Source organism: Grus americana, chromosome Z (assembly GCF_028858705.1).
Source record: "Grus americana isolate bGruAme1 chromosome Z, bGruAme1.mat, whole genome shotgun sequence".
Taxonomy (NCBI): Eukaryota; Metazoa; Chordata; class Aves; order Gruiformes; family Gruidae; genus Grus; species Grus americana.
In genome coordinates this window covers 48,153,491-48,167,370 of record NC_072891.1, presented here as the reverse complement: position 1 = coordinate 48,167,370, position 13,880 = coordinate 48,153,491, and the positions used below count along the sequence as shown (strand labels likewise).

At 38.7% G+C, this 13,880-nt stretch overlaps 1 protein-coding gene across 2 annotated transcripts in view; it reads left to right on the top strand.

Annotated features, from left to right (window-relative positions):
• Positions 1-11,230, top strand: part of CNTNAP4 (contactin associated protein family member 4) — a 249,726-nt gene extending 238,496 nt beyond the window's left edge. The window contains exons 22-24 of one of the 2 annotated variants that reach the window (XM_054810562.1): positions 590-739; positions 1,079-1,150; positions 7,756-11,230. In XM_054810562.1, the coding sequence (XP_054666537.1) occupies positions 590-739; positions 1,079-1,150; positions 7,756-7,949 (416 nt within the window). In that variant the 3' untranslated portion in view covers positions 7,950-11,230. Of the gene's footprint in view, positions 1-520; positions 740-1,078; positions 1,151-7,755 lie in introns of both variants that reach the window. The other variant, XM_054810561.1, reaches the window with a different exon arrangement.
• The last annotated feature ends 2,650 nt before the right edge of the window (positions 11,231-13,880 follow it).

The following is a 13,880-nucleotide window of genomic DNA, read 5'->3' as shown; positions in this document are numbered from 1 at the left end:
CACAGAAAATATCTTGATGGATTTCCAGGATCTGAAGTCTTCAGAGAGTTTTTGTTTTGACAGACTTGATGGTGATGGGATTGAGTAGATATATGAATATGTGGAAAGAATATGATCCAATAATGTACGTATTTATTAAAAGAAACCTAATAAAATATGTATTTTTCCTGAATGCATGCTTCATCCTTATCTCTTTGCAGAATGAAAGAGTGTTGCATTTTAATTTAAATATTTTAGGTACATTTGAATCTTTTTGCTTTGGAACTTGCTACAGTAAGTTAAAAGCATTATCCTCACCAGACTAGCAACTGTCATCTGTTAAAAAAAAAAAAAAGGTTGAATGTATCTGACTGTCTTTTCATTAAAGACAGACAAGAAAGGGATTCAGTGAATCTACATATGTTGCTGTAACTCATATATACTCAGAGGAACACAGGTTAATTATTCATTTATTCTTCTGTCACTTTATTTTGTACATTTGCACTGTGATTAATTGTGTTCTGTTCCTTTTGATTAACAGAAAACAGCGATGTAGATGAGGAGACTATGAAGGCAAACTCTCAGGGGTTTATTGGATGTCTCTCTTCAGTGCAGTTCAACCACGTTGCTCCTTTGAAGGCGGCACTGCACCACAGCAGCTCAGCCCCCGTCATTGTAAAGGGACGCTTCGCTGAATCCAACTGTGGTACTTTAACTGGAGCTGACTCAACATCAAGTGAAACAACCCATTCATTTGCAGGTAGCATATGGTTATCGCTTGTTCTGATCTTTGAAGCAAAATCTAAATAGAGTACTCATGACCTGAATCATAACTGTCTTTTTTTTTTTTTATCCATGTGGGTTGACATCTCAGGAGTAGCTTGAAAAATAATTCTCTTTTATATAAACTTACTCCCTTTTTGTCTAGCCTTTATCTTTTCCTCTGAATGTTTACAATTTTCTCTTTACCTCTGCAAAATATCATCTACATCACTGTTCTTCTTTGCATCTTACGGACCCACACTGACACTGTATTATACTGTACACAAGCTGTAACCCTTCTATTTGTCTGTCACTTTCCTTTTTTTTTTTGCTGCAGATCACTCTGGAACAACAGATGAGGGAAAGCCCTTAGCTAATGCAATCAGAAGTGACTCTGCAATTATTGGAGGTAATAGGGACTATATCTACTTCACGGGAACCTTTTTTATTCTAATAACTGTTGAGTCTTTCAATGCTGAAGTGAAGTCAGTTTAGTTTTGTGTGCATAAGGAAACTAGTAAAAAAGACAAAAATCAAGCATTTTTTTAAAATATAATCAAAGCTCTCATTTTATTATTACATAAATTTATGTCATCAGTGTTTCTATACATTGGAACATTCTGCTGAAACACAAGACACTAACAACAGGTTTCCAACCTGCCTAATGACTTAAAAAAGTACTTGGATATGTTGTGACAAATAACATATGTTTAAGAAAGAACAATCTTTTCTCCTTGACTAAGACAAAGAATTACACTTTGTTACACAGTCAAGTTCAAAATCTTCTTTAATAGATCTAAGCAACACAGATTTTTCTTGAGAAAATGAGGTCTAACACTGCTTGAATCAATCCTTTGACAGACTGAGGCGAGTTTCATTCTGGTTCCACATTTTGGAAAGCAATGTAATCTTGGACAGACTATCACTTGCATTGATTAACAGCTAAAAATAAAATGCATGTTAAAATAATAATAATAACAACAACAACAACTGTTGATTCGAAATACCAGTTCTCCTCCATTTTCTTGCTATTTCTTTTAGCCACTTTCATCAACTCAAATAGAACTACAAATGATCATCCAGAATTTCTTTCAAAACTGTTTATTTTTAACAGAGGAATAGAGAAAGAACCATGTGCAGTTTGATTGGTCCTAAAGTGAATATGTTGACAGTCCCTTTACTTTTTATGCCTATCAGAACAAATATGGTATAAAGCTTAGGATAGATATCTTGGGCTTAAAGTACAGGACTGATAATCAGCATATGCAGGTTCATAGAATCATAGAATCATAGAATGGTTTGGGTTGGAAGGGACCTTAAAGATCATCCAGTTCCAACACCCCTGCCATGGGCAGGGACACCCTCCACTAGACCACATTGCCCAAAGCCCCATCTGACCTGGCCTTGAACACTTCCAGGGAGGGGGCATCCACAGCTTCTCTGGGCAACCTGTTCCAGTGCCTCACCACTCTAACAGTAAAGAATTTCTTTCTAACACCTAATCTAAATGGACCCTCCTTCAGCTTAAACCCATTAACCCTTGTCCTGTCACTACCCTCCCTCATAAACAGTCCCTCACCGTCTTTCCTGTAGGCCCCTTCAGGTACTGGTAAGCTGCAATTAGATCTCCCTGGAGCCACCTTTTCTCCAGGCTGAACAATCCCAACTCTCTCAGCCTGTCCTCACAGGAGAGGTGCTCCAGCCCTCTGATCAGCTTTGTGGCCCTCCTCTGGACTCTCTCCAACAGCTCCATGTCTCTCCTGTACTGGGGCCCCCAGAGCTGGATGCAGTACTCCAGGTGGGGTCTCACAAGAGTGGAGCAGAGGGGCAGGATCACCTCCCTCGACCTGCTGGTCACGCCTCTTTTAATGCAGCCCAGGACACGGTTGGATTTCTGGGCTACAAGTGCACACTGCTGGCTCATGTTGAGCTTCTCATCAATCAATACCCCCAAGTCCTTCTCCTCAGGGCTGCTTTCAACCCATTCCTTGCCCAGCCTATAGTTGTGCTTGGGATTGCACCAACCTTTACTGTGTCTTTCTGACTGACTGTCCTTCGGTCAAGATCCATCTCTGTTGTAGTGGGGAAGCCTACCAGTTCTGTTTCTTTAGCAGGAATGAAGAGTACTCAAGTGAGCCTTAACAGTGAGAGTCTGGGATTGGGGGGCCTTAAGAGAATTTCAATTCCTGTCACTGGTATTGGAGCAAGTATACGACTATGTCAGTTCAGGTTTTTTCTTTCAAGGCATAGTATTGTTTCTTGTGACAGTCTTGCCCTGTGAGAATTTCTGGTAGTATCACCTTCTCTTGGGAGGAGGTGAGAGAAGGAAACTTGTTTTCAATCATGAAGATAGTATTTTCACAGTATGATTCATTGTTTCAATTTCCATTAGTTACTTCAACAGAAAGGGGGCAGGGGGAGGGAGAGGTCATCCCCTCCATCTTTTAAATTCTGAATAGGTTTCCTTTCTAAGGGTTTTAAAAGCCTCAGTTGATAAATGACACAGTGGGATTTAGCAGAACAAAGCTGCCAAGGCTTCTCACTGAGGATAAAAGCATTTAGGTCTATGGAAGGTGGAGTTTGGATAAGAACCTGCAGTCACCTCTGTGTCTGCCATTTAAATAATGGTACCTGCTATGGTCAGTGCCTGCCAACAGCACAGTTCATGGTCAGTGACCTTTAACATGGTCATGATAAAGATACTGAAATAAGAGGTAATAAAACCTAGAAGCATCCTTGCTTTTAAAGTGATACTTATGTCTGTATATTTCTATACACAGAAAGATTGACAATTTTACTGAATTCAGTGAGGTCAGAATTTAAAAATATGGTTTCTGAGTTCTTCTACATGTCTAACTTTGTCAAAAATTACTTAGCTGTTTCAAAAGATAAGTATTATTTTACTTAAGTATCGGTACATAAAGATCACTTTATGTACTAGGTAATTCAGTGTGGGTGGGTATTTTTAAGTGTACTAACAACAAAGTCATTTTTGAACTTCAAGCTACAATAGTTACAGTCTTTTTAAGATAATAATAACCTCACAATTTTAGTGTTATTAAACACATTTGGCAATATGAAATCACAATTTTTCTACTGCTTAACTATGGTTGTTTAAAAATCAGAATAAAGCAAGCCGTACAACACTGTAAAAGTTTAATGTAAGTACCCTTAAATGAGTATGACTGAGAACTGTACCAATTCAGATACCTCAGACAAGGCAAGTTTACAGACAAGCCCTTACAGGGGGCATGTACTATGTGAACCAAAGGAATTACTGTTCTATTTAATCTAACTAAGAACAAGATTTACTCAGAATACAGAGTCTATTCCAGAGAATAAGATACCACACAAAAAAAGTTTATGTTCCTACCATTAGAAGGGTAGGCAGGGACCTCAGAAGGCAAAAGCAGAGACTAGGACAATGCAGAACTGCCCGCTGTAGGAGAAGATCAGATTCGAGACCATCTAAGGAACCTGAAGGTGCACAAGTCCATGGGACCTGATGAGATACATCTGTGGGTCCTGAGAGAACTGGTGGATGCAGTGGCTAAGCCACTCTCCATCATACTTGAGAAGTCCTGGCAGTCTGTGAAGTCCCCACTGACTGGAAAAGGGGAAACATAACCCCCGTTTTTAAAAAGAGAATAAAGGAAGACCTGGGGAACTACAGATCCGTGCCTGGCAGGATCATGGAGCAGATCCTCGTGGAAACTACGCTAAGGCACATGGAAAGTAAGGAGGTGACTGGTGACAGCCAACATGGCTTCACTAAGGGCAAATTGTGCCTGACAAATTTGGTGGCCTTCTATGATGGGGTTACAGCATTGATGAATGAGGGAAAAGCAATTAACGTCATCTACCTGGACTTGCGCAAGGCATTTGACACTGTCCCACACAACATCCTTGTCTCTAAAGTGGAGAGACATGGATGTGACAGATGGGCCACTTGGTGGATAAGGAATTGGCACTCAGAGTTCCAGTCAATGTCTCGATGTCCAAGTGGAGATCAGTGATGAGTGGGATTCTCAGGGGTTGGTACTGAGACCAGCGCTATCTAATATCTTTGTTGGAGACATAGACAGTGGGATTGAGTGCACCCTCAGCAAGTTTGCTGATGACTCCAAGCTGCGTAGTGTGGTCGACAAGGTGGAGGGAAGGGATGCTATCCAGGGGAACCTTGACAAGCTTGACAAGTGGGCCCGTGTGAACGACATGAAGTTCAACAAGGCTAAGTGCAAGGTCCTGCACATGGGTCAGGGCAATCCCAAGCACAACTACAGGCTGGGCAGAGAATGGATTAAGAGTAGCCCTGAGGAGAAGGACTTGGCGGTGTTGGTTGATGAAAAACTCAACAGGATCCAGCAATGTACTCTTGCAGCCCAGAAAGCCAACAGTATCCTGGGCTGCATCAAAAGAAGTGTGCCCAGCAAGTCGAGGGAGGTGATTCTGCACCTCTACTCCATTCTCATGAGACCCTACCTGGAGTACTGCGTCCAGCTCTGGGGCTCCCAACATAAGAAAGACATTGAGCTGTTGGAGTGAGTCCAGAGGAGGCCACGAAGCTGATCAGAGGGCTGGAGCACCTCTCCTGTGAATACAGGCTGAGAGAGTTGGGGTTGTTCAGCCTGGAGAAGAGAAGGCTCTGGGGTGACCTTATTGCAGCCTTCCAGTACCTAAAGGAGGTCTACAGGAAAGATGGGGAGGGACTGTTTACAAGGTCATGTGGTGATAGGACAAGGGGTAAAGGTTTTAAACTGAAGGAGGATAGATTTAGATTAGATGTAAGGAAGAAATTCTTCTCTATGAGGGTGGTGAGGCCCTGGAAGAACTTTCCCAGAGAAGCTGTGGAGGGCCCCTCCCTGGAAGTGTTCAAGGCCAGGCTGGATGGGACTCTGAGCAACGTGGCTAGTGGAGGATGTCCCTGCCCATGGCAGGGGTGTTGGAACTAGGTGATCTCTAAGGTCCCTTCCAACCCAAACCATTCTATGATTCTATGATTAAGTGTGGCTGCTCATGTTAGAGAATGAAAAAACATGACAAGTGCTAAATTTTGGATGGTCTATTTTTATTTACAGAGCTAAAGGAATATGTATTTTTATTTTACTTGCAGTAGTGGCCAAGTTATGCAGCATATTGTTCCTTTAGTGCAGCTGAGGTACCGCATTACAACTGTTTCCCAGACTGTTTAGTGGTTTTTTCCTCCCTGCAGCCTAGTCTTGCTTTCTGTCTCTTTGATAAGCACTTTCTGCTTCCCTTCCATTTCTCCTCCAATTCCTCTCCTGCCCAGCCTCTGACTCATGAACTCGAGGGCCTGAAACCATCAAGAGAGGATGAATGAGGAAGAGAGGAGATAGGCTGGAAGTCTCTAAGGTCATGCTTATCTCTGTGGGAAGTATCTCTTTCCTTATTGTTCCTAATCTGCTGTGCTAGAAGCAGCATGCCCTGGTAAAAGTTCAATAAATCTTAAATAGTCACCTTTAAAATTAAGTGCCCATTCCATTTAGTCCCTTATGTGTTAGCTATGTGGCACAGGTATGACTCCCCTATATAAAGCTTATGCTCCTGCCCCTTTGCTTTCTAACTAATCAGCTAGAACATCATAATGCAGGTGGCTGTACTGATAATGATTTCACCCTTCCAGATGTGACTGTTAAAGCTATTGGAAAAGGAAACTTGCTCACTACCATCTGTGTAGCCAGGGACCTTGTTTACTTGCGAACCCAAAGTCGTGTACCCATGCAAAGCAAAAACACACCTATGACGTCAAAACAAGTGCCACAAACCTGAAGGGAAGGAGTCAAACCTATATTATTTCACCCTGAACATGAAGTGAGACTTGATTTTAGTATTTTGGTATTTAGTATTTTAAGCAGTATCTATTCATTATAATGATGCAGTTACAGAAATGTGAGCCCTAGCTAATGTAGATCATGAAAACTTCATCCCATTATGATGTACCAAAGACAGTCACACGGAGTTGGGATTTTCTTCCATGAGGCAGAATAAAACATTAGAATTTCTGTCCCATTTGACCTGATGATAAGTGGCTATAAACACTGGCCAATTTCCACTGATGAACACTGAATTTCCACTATGAACTGTAGGGACTCCCCTGAGTCCCTGTGATGAACTGGTTTACATTTTCTTTAACAAATTCTCCTCGTTACCTGCATTGTTTAGTCAGAACCTGTTCTGAACCTGTTCTGAAGTAATTTATGTGGAGTACTGGATATGAATGGGACTAATTCCGTGCACCAATTTTTACTGCAAAGGGTCTGAGGCTTGGACTTTGTAGTGTACGCAGGCAGAGCTGATAGAGGACCTGGTTCAGAATTCCAGATTGGTACCTTTGTCCTCAACCTTTTCTGCTCTGCCTCTGCTCTCCTGATTCCTTCCCCAGACCTGGAGCAGTGATAGGAGAACTGATTTGCGGGTGAAAGCTGATGATGGAACACGTGTCCCCTTCCCTCCTGGTGGCATGTGGTGTGAAAAAGGGTCCTGAGCGACATGAGTGACTGCGTAAAGAGAGAGTACTTTGTCCAATACTCACAGGAATTGGGCAAAAGGAGAAAGTCATAATAGTGCTCTTTGTGCCATCGCATTGTCTGATGGGAAGGCCCCTGAAGAACAGCTCCTCGTATCTGCAGTGGCTTGAGTTTCCAGCCTGGCAGAGAGCTTGGGGCTACTGGTGAGGGAAGAAAAGACACCCTCTTATCTAGAGTGCCCCAAGGCCCCTACTGGTCTTCTATTCAAAAGTTTCAAAAATTATAGTATTCTGTGGAATTTATTTTTGGTATTAGTATTGTGCAAAATTTCAAAACAATCTCTATGAAGCTTATACTACAGTGCTGTTTCTGGTTGGAAGGCAGCTATGGCTTCTTATTTCTTGAAGTTCTCTGCAACGCCCTCCATTTTATGATGGAGTCAGTCCTTCTTTGTCCTACTGTCTGGACCATGAGTTATTATTTGTCTATCCTTTCTCTTGACCTTTTTCCTCTTTTCTTCTCCTAGGTGTGATAGCAGTTGTGATATTCATCCTACTTTGCATCACTGCCATAGCCATACGCATTTATAAAAAAAAAGGCATATACTCAAAAAATGAGGCAAAAGGATCTGAAAATGAAGACAGTGCTGAATCTGCACTGAAAAGTGAGCTCAGCATGCAAAACACAGCCAATGAAAACCAAAAGGAATACTTCTTCTGATTGGCATTCATGATTTAATTTAATATAATAATGTGACAGTCTGACTTTCTTGCTAAGCCAGGGGCTCTCAATGGACAGAAAAAGGTCTTGCGCTCTACATTAAATGCAACGGATTTGAGACTTATTATACTGCATATGTTCAGTCTCAGTGATTGCTATAGGGGCCTCTTTAAATTACATGCATTCCTTAGCTGTTATGCCGTAAATGCATTTTATGTAACAGTGAATTAGATATTGTAACCAATTTCATTGTTGGTAGTTTCCGACTGTTCTGATGTGACCTTCTACAACTGGAGTTTAACGTACATACTGAATACGATTTCTGAATGGAAAAATGTTATGAAGTTATTCATATCCTTTTATTTAAAAATTGATTCTGGAATTTTGTTGAAGGTGAAAGGTGGATTCTGATATTTTGTGTTACTTAAGAAATTCTGCTGTGTTGCATTATAGTGATTCCTCTTACTTCCTCAAACTAAAAATGGCTTTTGAATTGTTGTTGGCTGGTGTCAGCATCTGCTTGTGAGCCATGGAGTTTGGTGTTCAAAACAATCTGCACTTCTTTCCCCTGGGTTGTGAACAATGTCATCACTATCCTTTCTTTCTGGCAAGCTTAGCAGGACTTAAAACTAAAGGGTGTACAATGTGCTGAAATATTGTAAAATCTCTTTTGTAATAGGTTTTCACTTAGGGTCAAGTGATGGCACCAAGAGATTCATGCACGTTGTTGACTTTTGAAATAAAATTGGGATCACAAAAGGCAAGACGTTTGCTTGGAAAGATCTAGTAATATACTAAGAATACTTAGATTACCATGAGTGAAAACACCAAAAGATGATCAAGGTTATTGTCCCTGGAAATTAGTAATGCTTCTTCTGTCAAGAAGTAATGTTCTGTGCACTATCTGGGACGTATTCTCTGAAACATTGTATCTATGATCTGCTCCAGACCTAAAGATTAAGTTGTTCTAAATTATAGAAATTATTTATGATTATTATGACAATAGAAGTAGGGGATTTAGAGTCTAGCACAGTGACTGCTACTTGAATATTTTTGTTCTTCACCCTTAATTGTATCTACTATACCTCTACAAGATAAGGTCTGACTATACCACTCAAAATTAAACAGATGCTTACTATCCTGACAGCTGTCTATGAAGCTGTACAAATAAATTATCATATATGAAGGGCAGGTTTAAGTTGTCTAAACAGAAGATTGTAAGGTCCCTTTAGACACCATAGGGTATCTGAAATACCCATGTGGCCTGGTGGGAATGTCATGACTTCTGCAGAAGCTATGTGTCTTTTGGAAGAGACATCTGGGAATCAGGTAGAATACCACAAGGCATCAAAAATGGCACTAGATACTAATATTTAGGTAACTGACTCCCACACAAAGGATTTTTTGTTTTTCCTTAGACAGAAAACTGTGTACCTAGAGCTTGGACTTGAGAAAAGAATCAGGAATTCTGTGCCCTTGTAGTCCTGAATTTAAAATTTAAACAGTTTTGAGAACTGATTTATTGCTCCCATTGAAAGCAATTATAATAGTCATTGCCTTTCTCCTCTTTCAGTGAGGAGAAACAAAGCTAGACCCTAGACTGTGAATTTGGGAAAATGTTTATCATAGATGCCCATGAACTTAATAAAGACATGGAAACCTGACATGGTGTGCCAAAACCTTTAATATGTAAATTTCTTTACATAAATGGTAATTGTAAATATAAATGTCTACCAGATATCATCTTTTAAAGCTTATTTTCTTCCATCAGTCTTTACTTTCAGTTTTCAGAATTCTACAGTTCTTTTGCTGTTTCCTCCTGTAGAACTTTACTTCATTGTTAGGAAAAAAATATTTCCTTTTTTTTTTGGTACCTAGGGGATCTGCAATCATAAATTTTTCAAATTAAGATGCACTACTTTCTTGCCCTCATTTTTGCAATTCTACATGCATCTCTTGTAGATTAATCAGGCTGAGGAACCAGGATCAAGAACTGGATATCCATGTCATGTATATGTTAGTGTATTTGCTGATATAGTTTGGTCCATGAAAATAGGTCACCTTTAGAAAGGACAGAACATGGTGAGGGAATGATACTGGACTGTGATAAGTGATATGGATAAGAATACCCTATTTTGTGGATGGAGAGTGAAGGAGATGAAAGCTTCACATGGGTCATGAGAAGAAGACCTTGAATTGATACGCTTGCTACTTTGGACCCTCTCAGTCTAGCTAGTTACTTTAAAAAGTGAAAGTTATGACTCCTTCTTTTCCAGGGTCTGACCTAAATTGCATTGAATTCAAGAGGAGCCCTTCCACGGACTCCTCTGTAACTCAAACCCTCTGCACCTCAAGAGACTTTCCCTTCCTGTGATAGATATGTCAGTGTCCACATTTTCGTGTCACTTACATCAACAAATCTCAATTTCATTTTTATCAACATGGGATGTAGTAACCATGTGGGACAAAACTTGTATGATGAAGTTGATTATAATATATTAGATCATCAAAAAGGACATTTTGATTGAATGATAAAAGACAGACTATTCGCATGAGAGTTACCCATATACTAACCTAATAAAACATACAGGGTACCCAACCCATACAAGTTGGAAGTAGGCACACCTAACTTTTCAATCACTTATTTTTACTTTTATTTCCTTGTTAATTTATATTGTATGTCTTAATGGAGAGAAAGGTCTCTTGCCTTACTTCATTTTCTTCCAAATGAATAATTATTTTCTTTCCCTATTCCTTAGAATTTTTAAAAGCAACAGGAATGAAAAAACTGAGTAAACCCCCTATTTCACAGACTAATTGAAAAAGAGGGGGGAGGTAAAAATGCCTACGTGAATGGCACATTATTTCAAAGACCTTTTTAAGGCATTTTATTGTGTGAAAGATTGTAAGGGGAAAAAACAGAAATGGATTTTGTTGAATGCACATCTATCTCCAGATTTGTAGCATAAAATAATTACGTCTCTCAGAAGATGCAAATGCCCATTTTCATCTGTAGGAAGAGTGATCATATATTTGTCACCTGAATCCAAAATATATAGGTTCATAGTCAATGAAGCAGCATTTTCCATTACTTGCTGCATTTCTATGGGTACAAAAAAATGGTGGCACTGAAGTGCGCTGAGACATCATACAACATTGTGCTCTCCCTTTTTTGATTCTCTATTCCAATGTGTGACCTTTCACCTCTCTGTTAATAAACACTTTTTAAAATAAAGTGAGGAAAATATTTTTTAAAAAAAATTTGTATTAAAAAGTTTAAAACTGACAACAATATACTGATTTTTTTTTTAAACAGTAAAAATATGTAGAAGTGCACATAATATATTTGTGAGTGTGGTTATTTATAGATATTACTTAGTGCTAATGTAACAAATTTACTACACATTGACATATTTTCCATGGCAAATATATTTTTTCTTAAGTATACTAGAAAATAAATAGCAGCATGTATGCTGGTACATTTTTAAAACTTTGTGTGGGCGCTAGCTACAAACGGCTTATAATTATTTATGTACTCAACATTTAGTTCATAAATTTGATTTATTTAGGTTTTGGGAAAACACTTTCTAATACATCCACTGTTGTGCAGATGAAGAATATGTAAGGAGCTAAGTGCACAACTTGACATGAAATGCACTAACAGTCAAAATAAATTTACAGTACCATTATTCATGGCAGTGATGTTCAAGGAAAAAAAGCATGTAAATGACAAAACAGATAGAATTCCTGGGAGGAATTAGCTGCATAGATTAGAGTACACGGATTTAAATTTAGATGCCAGGAAGTCTGCAAAACCAGCACGAGGCAAAATCAGAAGATGCAACTATTGCAGGTCAGTAGAGGAAAATAGCCTTTTGAAATAAGATTAATCACCTTGAGAAGTAATTGTAACAGTTTATACTCAAGGCAGAGTTGTAGCTGTATAAGCCATGTGATGTCACAGGGGAAGAATGTTCTTTGTAACAGAAAAATATTTGCTAAGTCAGGAAACTTAATGCTGAAAAAGCATGTGCCCTAGTCTCTGAGGTGCAATGCACACTTTCTGGAGTGAGCATGCAGAAATGCTGCATAATTTTATCAAATCGAGCTTCTAATTCTGCAGCCAGAAGTATAATGAATCCATAGTGTTTCTGATCATTTAATGAGATTGTGCATCATCAAGAAGGAATAGAAATGAAAAATCCTATAGAAATAAGAGCTGAATAAAAAGGTACAGTTATGAAGGTACTGACATAATTTCAGTGGTTTTTTTTTGAAGTGCACCCAAGAACATGCTTAAAAGAATAAGGAAAAGAAAGGAACTTCCCTTTACACTTGCTCTTTTCAGAACCTTCTCTTGAAGCTTTTTGGTGGTGGTGTTAAGGGAAGGAAAGTTTTAATAGGTTTGTGTACAGAAAGTCCTAAAGCTGCTAAAATGAGAAGCAGAAACAAAAAACCAAAGGTACTTACAGACTGTGCTTTGCTAAGAAGCCATGCTCATCCTCATTCTTGATGGCCTGTCTAAAAATAGTTTTTGACAACAATTGACTCTGTTCTTTGGATATGTTGTCCAAACCTCTTAATCTTTGGTCTTACCATTGTTAAGAAAGGAATCAAGTATCACAACTGCATTGCAGGGAGATGGATGCCTTTCCTTCAAATACTAACATAAAATCTCATTTAATTTCATACTAATTTCTAACTTCCATCTACGATGAAATTCTGACATTTCTAACATTTTATATAAATAGCACTAAATAAATCATGCCTAAAGTCCTTATTAAATGGCGTGGTATATCCACTGTAAAAATCGCCATAAACGTGAGCAAATGAGCGCATGCACAGACTCACACATATGCATATAAAGATGTAGTCTTTTATGTAGTAAGAGCTAAGATTCTTTAGGCTTTACCATTTTCTTTGTATTATGTGAAATACTGAAAAATAGTCTAGAGATCAGAGACACCACCCTTCCTAATGTTGGGAAAATATCCAACACAAAATATTTAAGATTTTCCAGTCTGTTAACTGGCTTTTAGAAAGCATCAGGACTCATGCCTTGAGATTTGGCAAGGCAGTAGGCACCAGTGAAAGACTGCTAAATCTGCAGAAGAGAAACAGGTACTCAAAATCCTTCTGAAGTCCAAGAAAATTACAGAGGAATTGTCAATTGCCTACATCAGATTTCACAAGTATGCATTTGTCATTAAGAACCTGGTGATAAGAGCATAAAAAGAACTATTAAAATAGCACATACTGTTCAGCAAACCAACAGATGCCAGATAGGACTTAGTAAGCTTTGTATGTTATACTTTTTAATACAACATAGTCTTTGGGTCTTCTAGCTTATTCTGATATATGCAAGAAGTTACTATTTCAAATACAATGGAATCGTTTTGGAATCTATGAACTGACAATTTTTGTTTAGAGAAGCAGAAGTGCCTCGCAAGCAACTTATAAGGCCAATGTTAATTTAACTGAAAGCAGCTATCATAAAATCTTCTGGACTAAACGTTAAAAAGCAAAATCATCCCTCACTACACAATACAAATTCAGTGAAGGACACCTGTTTATAAATTATTTAAGCAATTAACAGACTTTCAGCACACTTCTCCAATAACAAAAGTGTGTGGATTGAGCTCTGAGGAGCCCAAGAGTATCTATCCCACCCTTAAGTGTATGGCCTTGAAAAAAGCCATTAACCTTTACACTCACCTTTACACTCCATTTGTACAATAGTGAGAAAATGCTAAAGTTTTGACTAGCTTGCTTTATTAATATTTTCTGAAGCCCTTTGAATATGGAAGCCTTTATATAAATGGACAGCATCATTCTATCTCTAATTTAGAAAATAATGTTACGGTAAGTAACATTAATTATCTATATTTCTTTTAAGAAATTTACTTCAGGACATGGTCCTTTTTCTTTCAG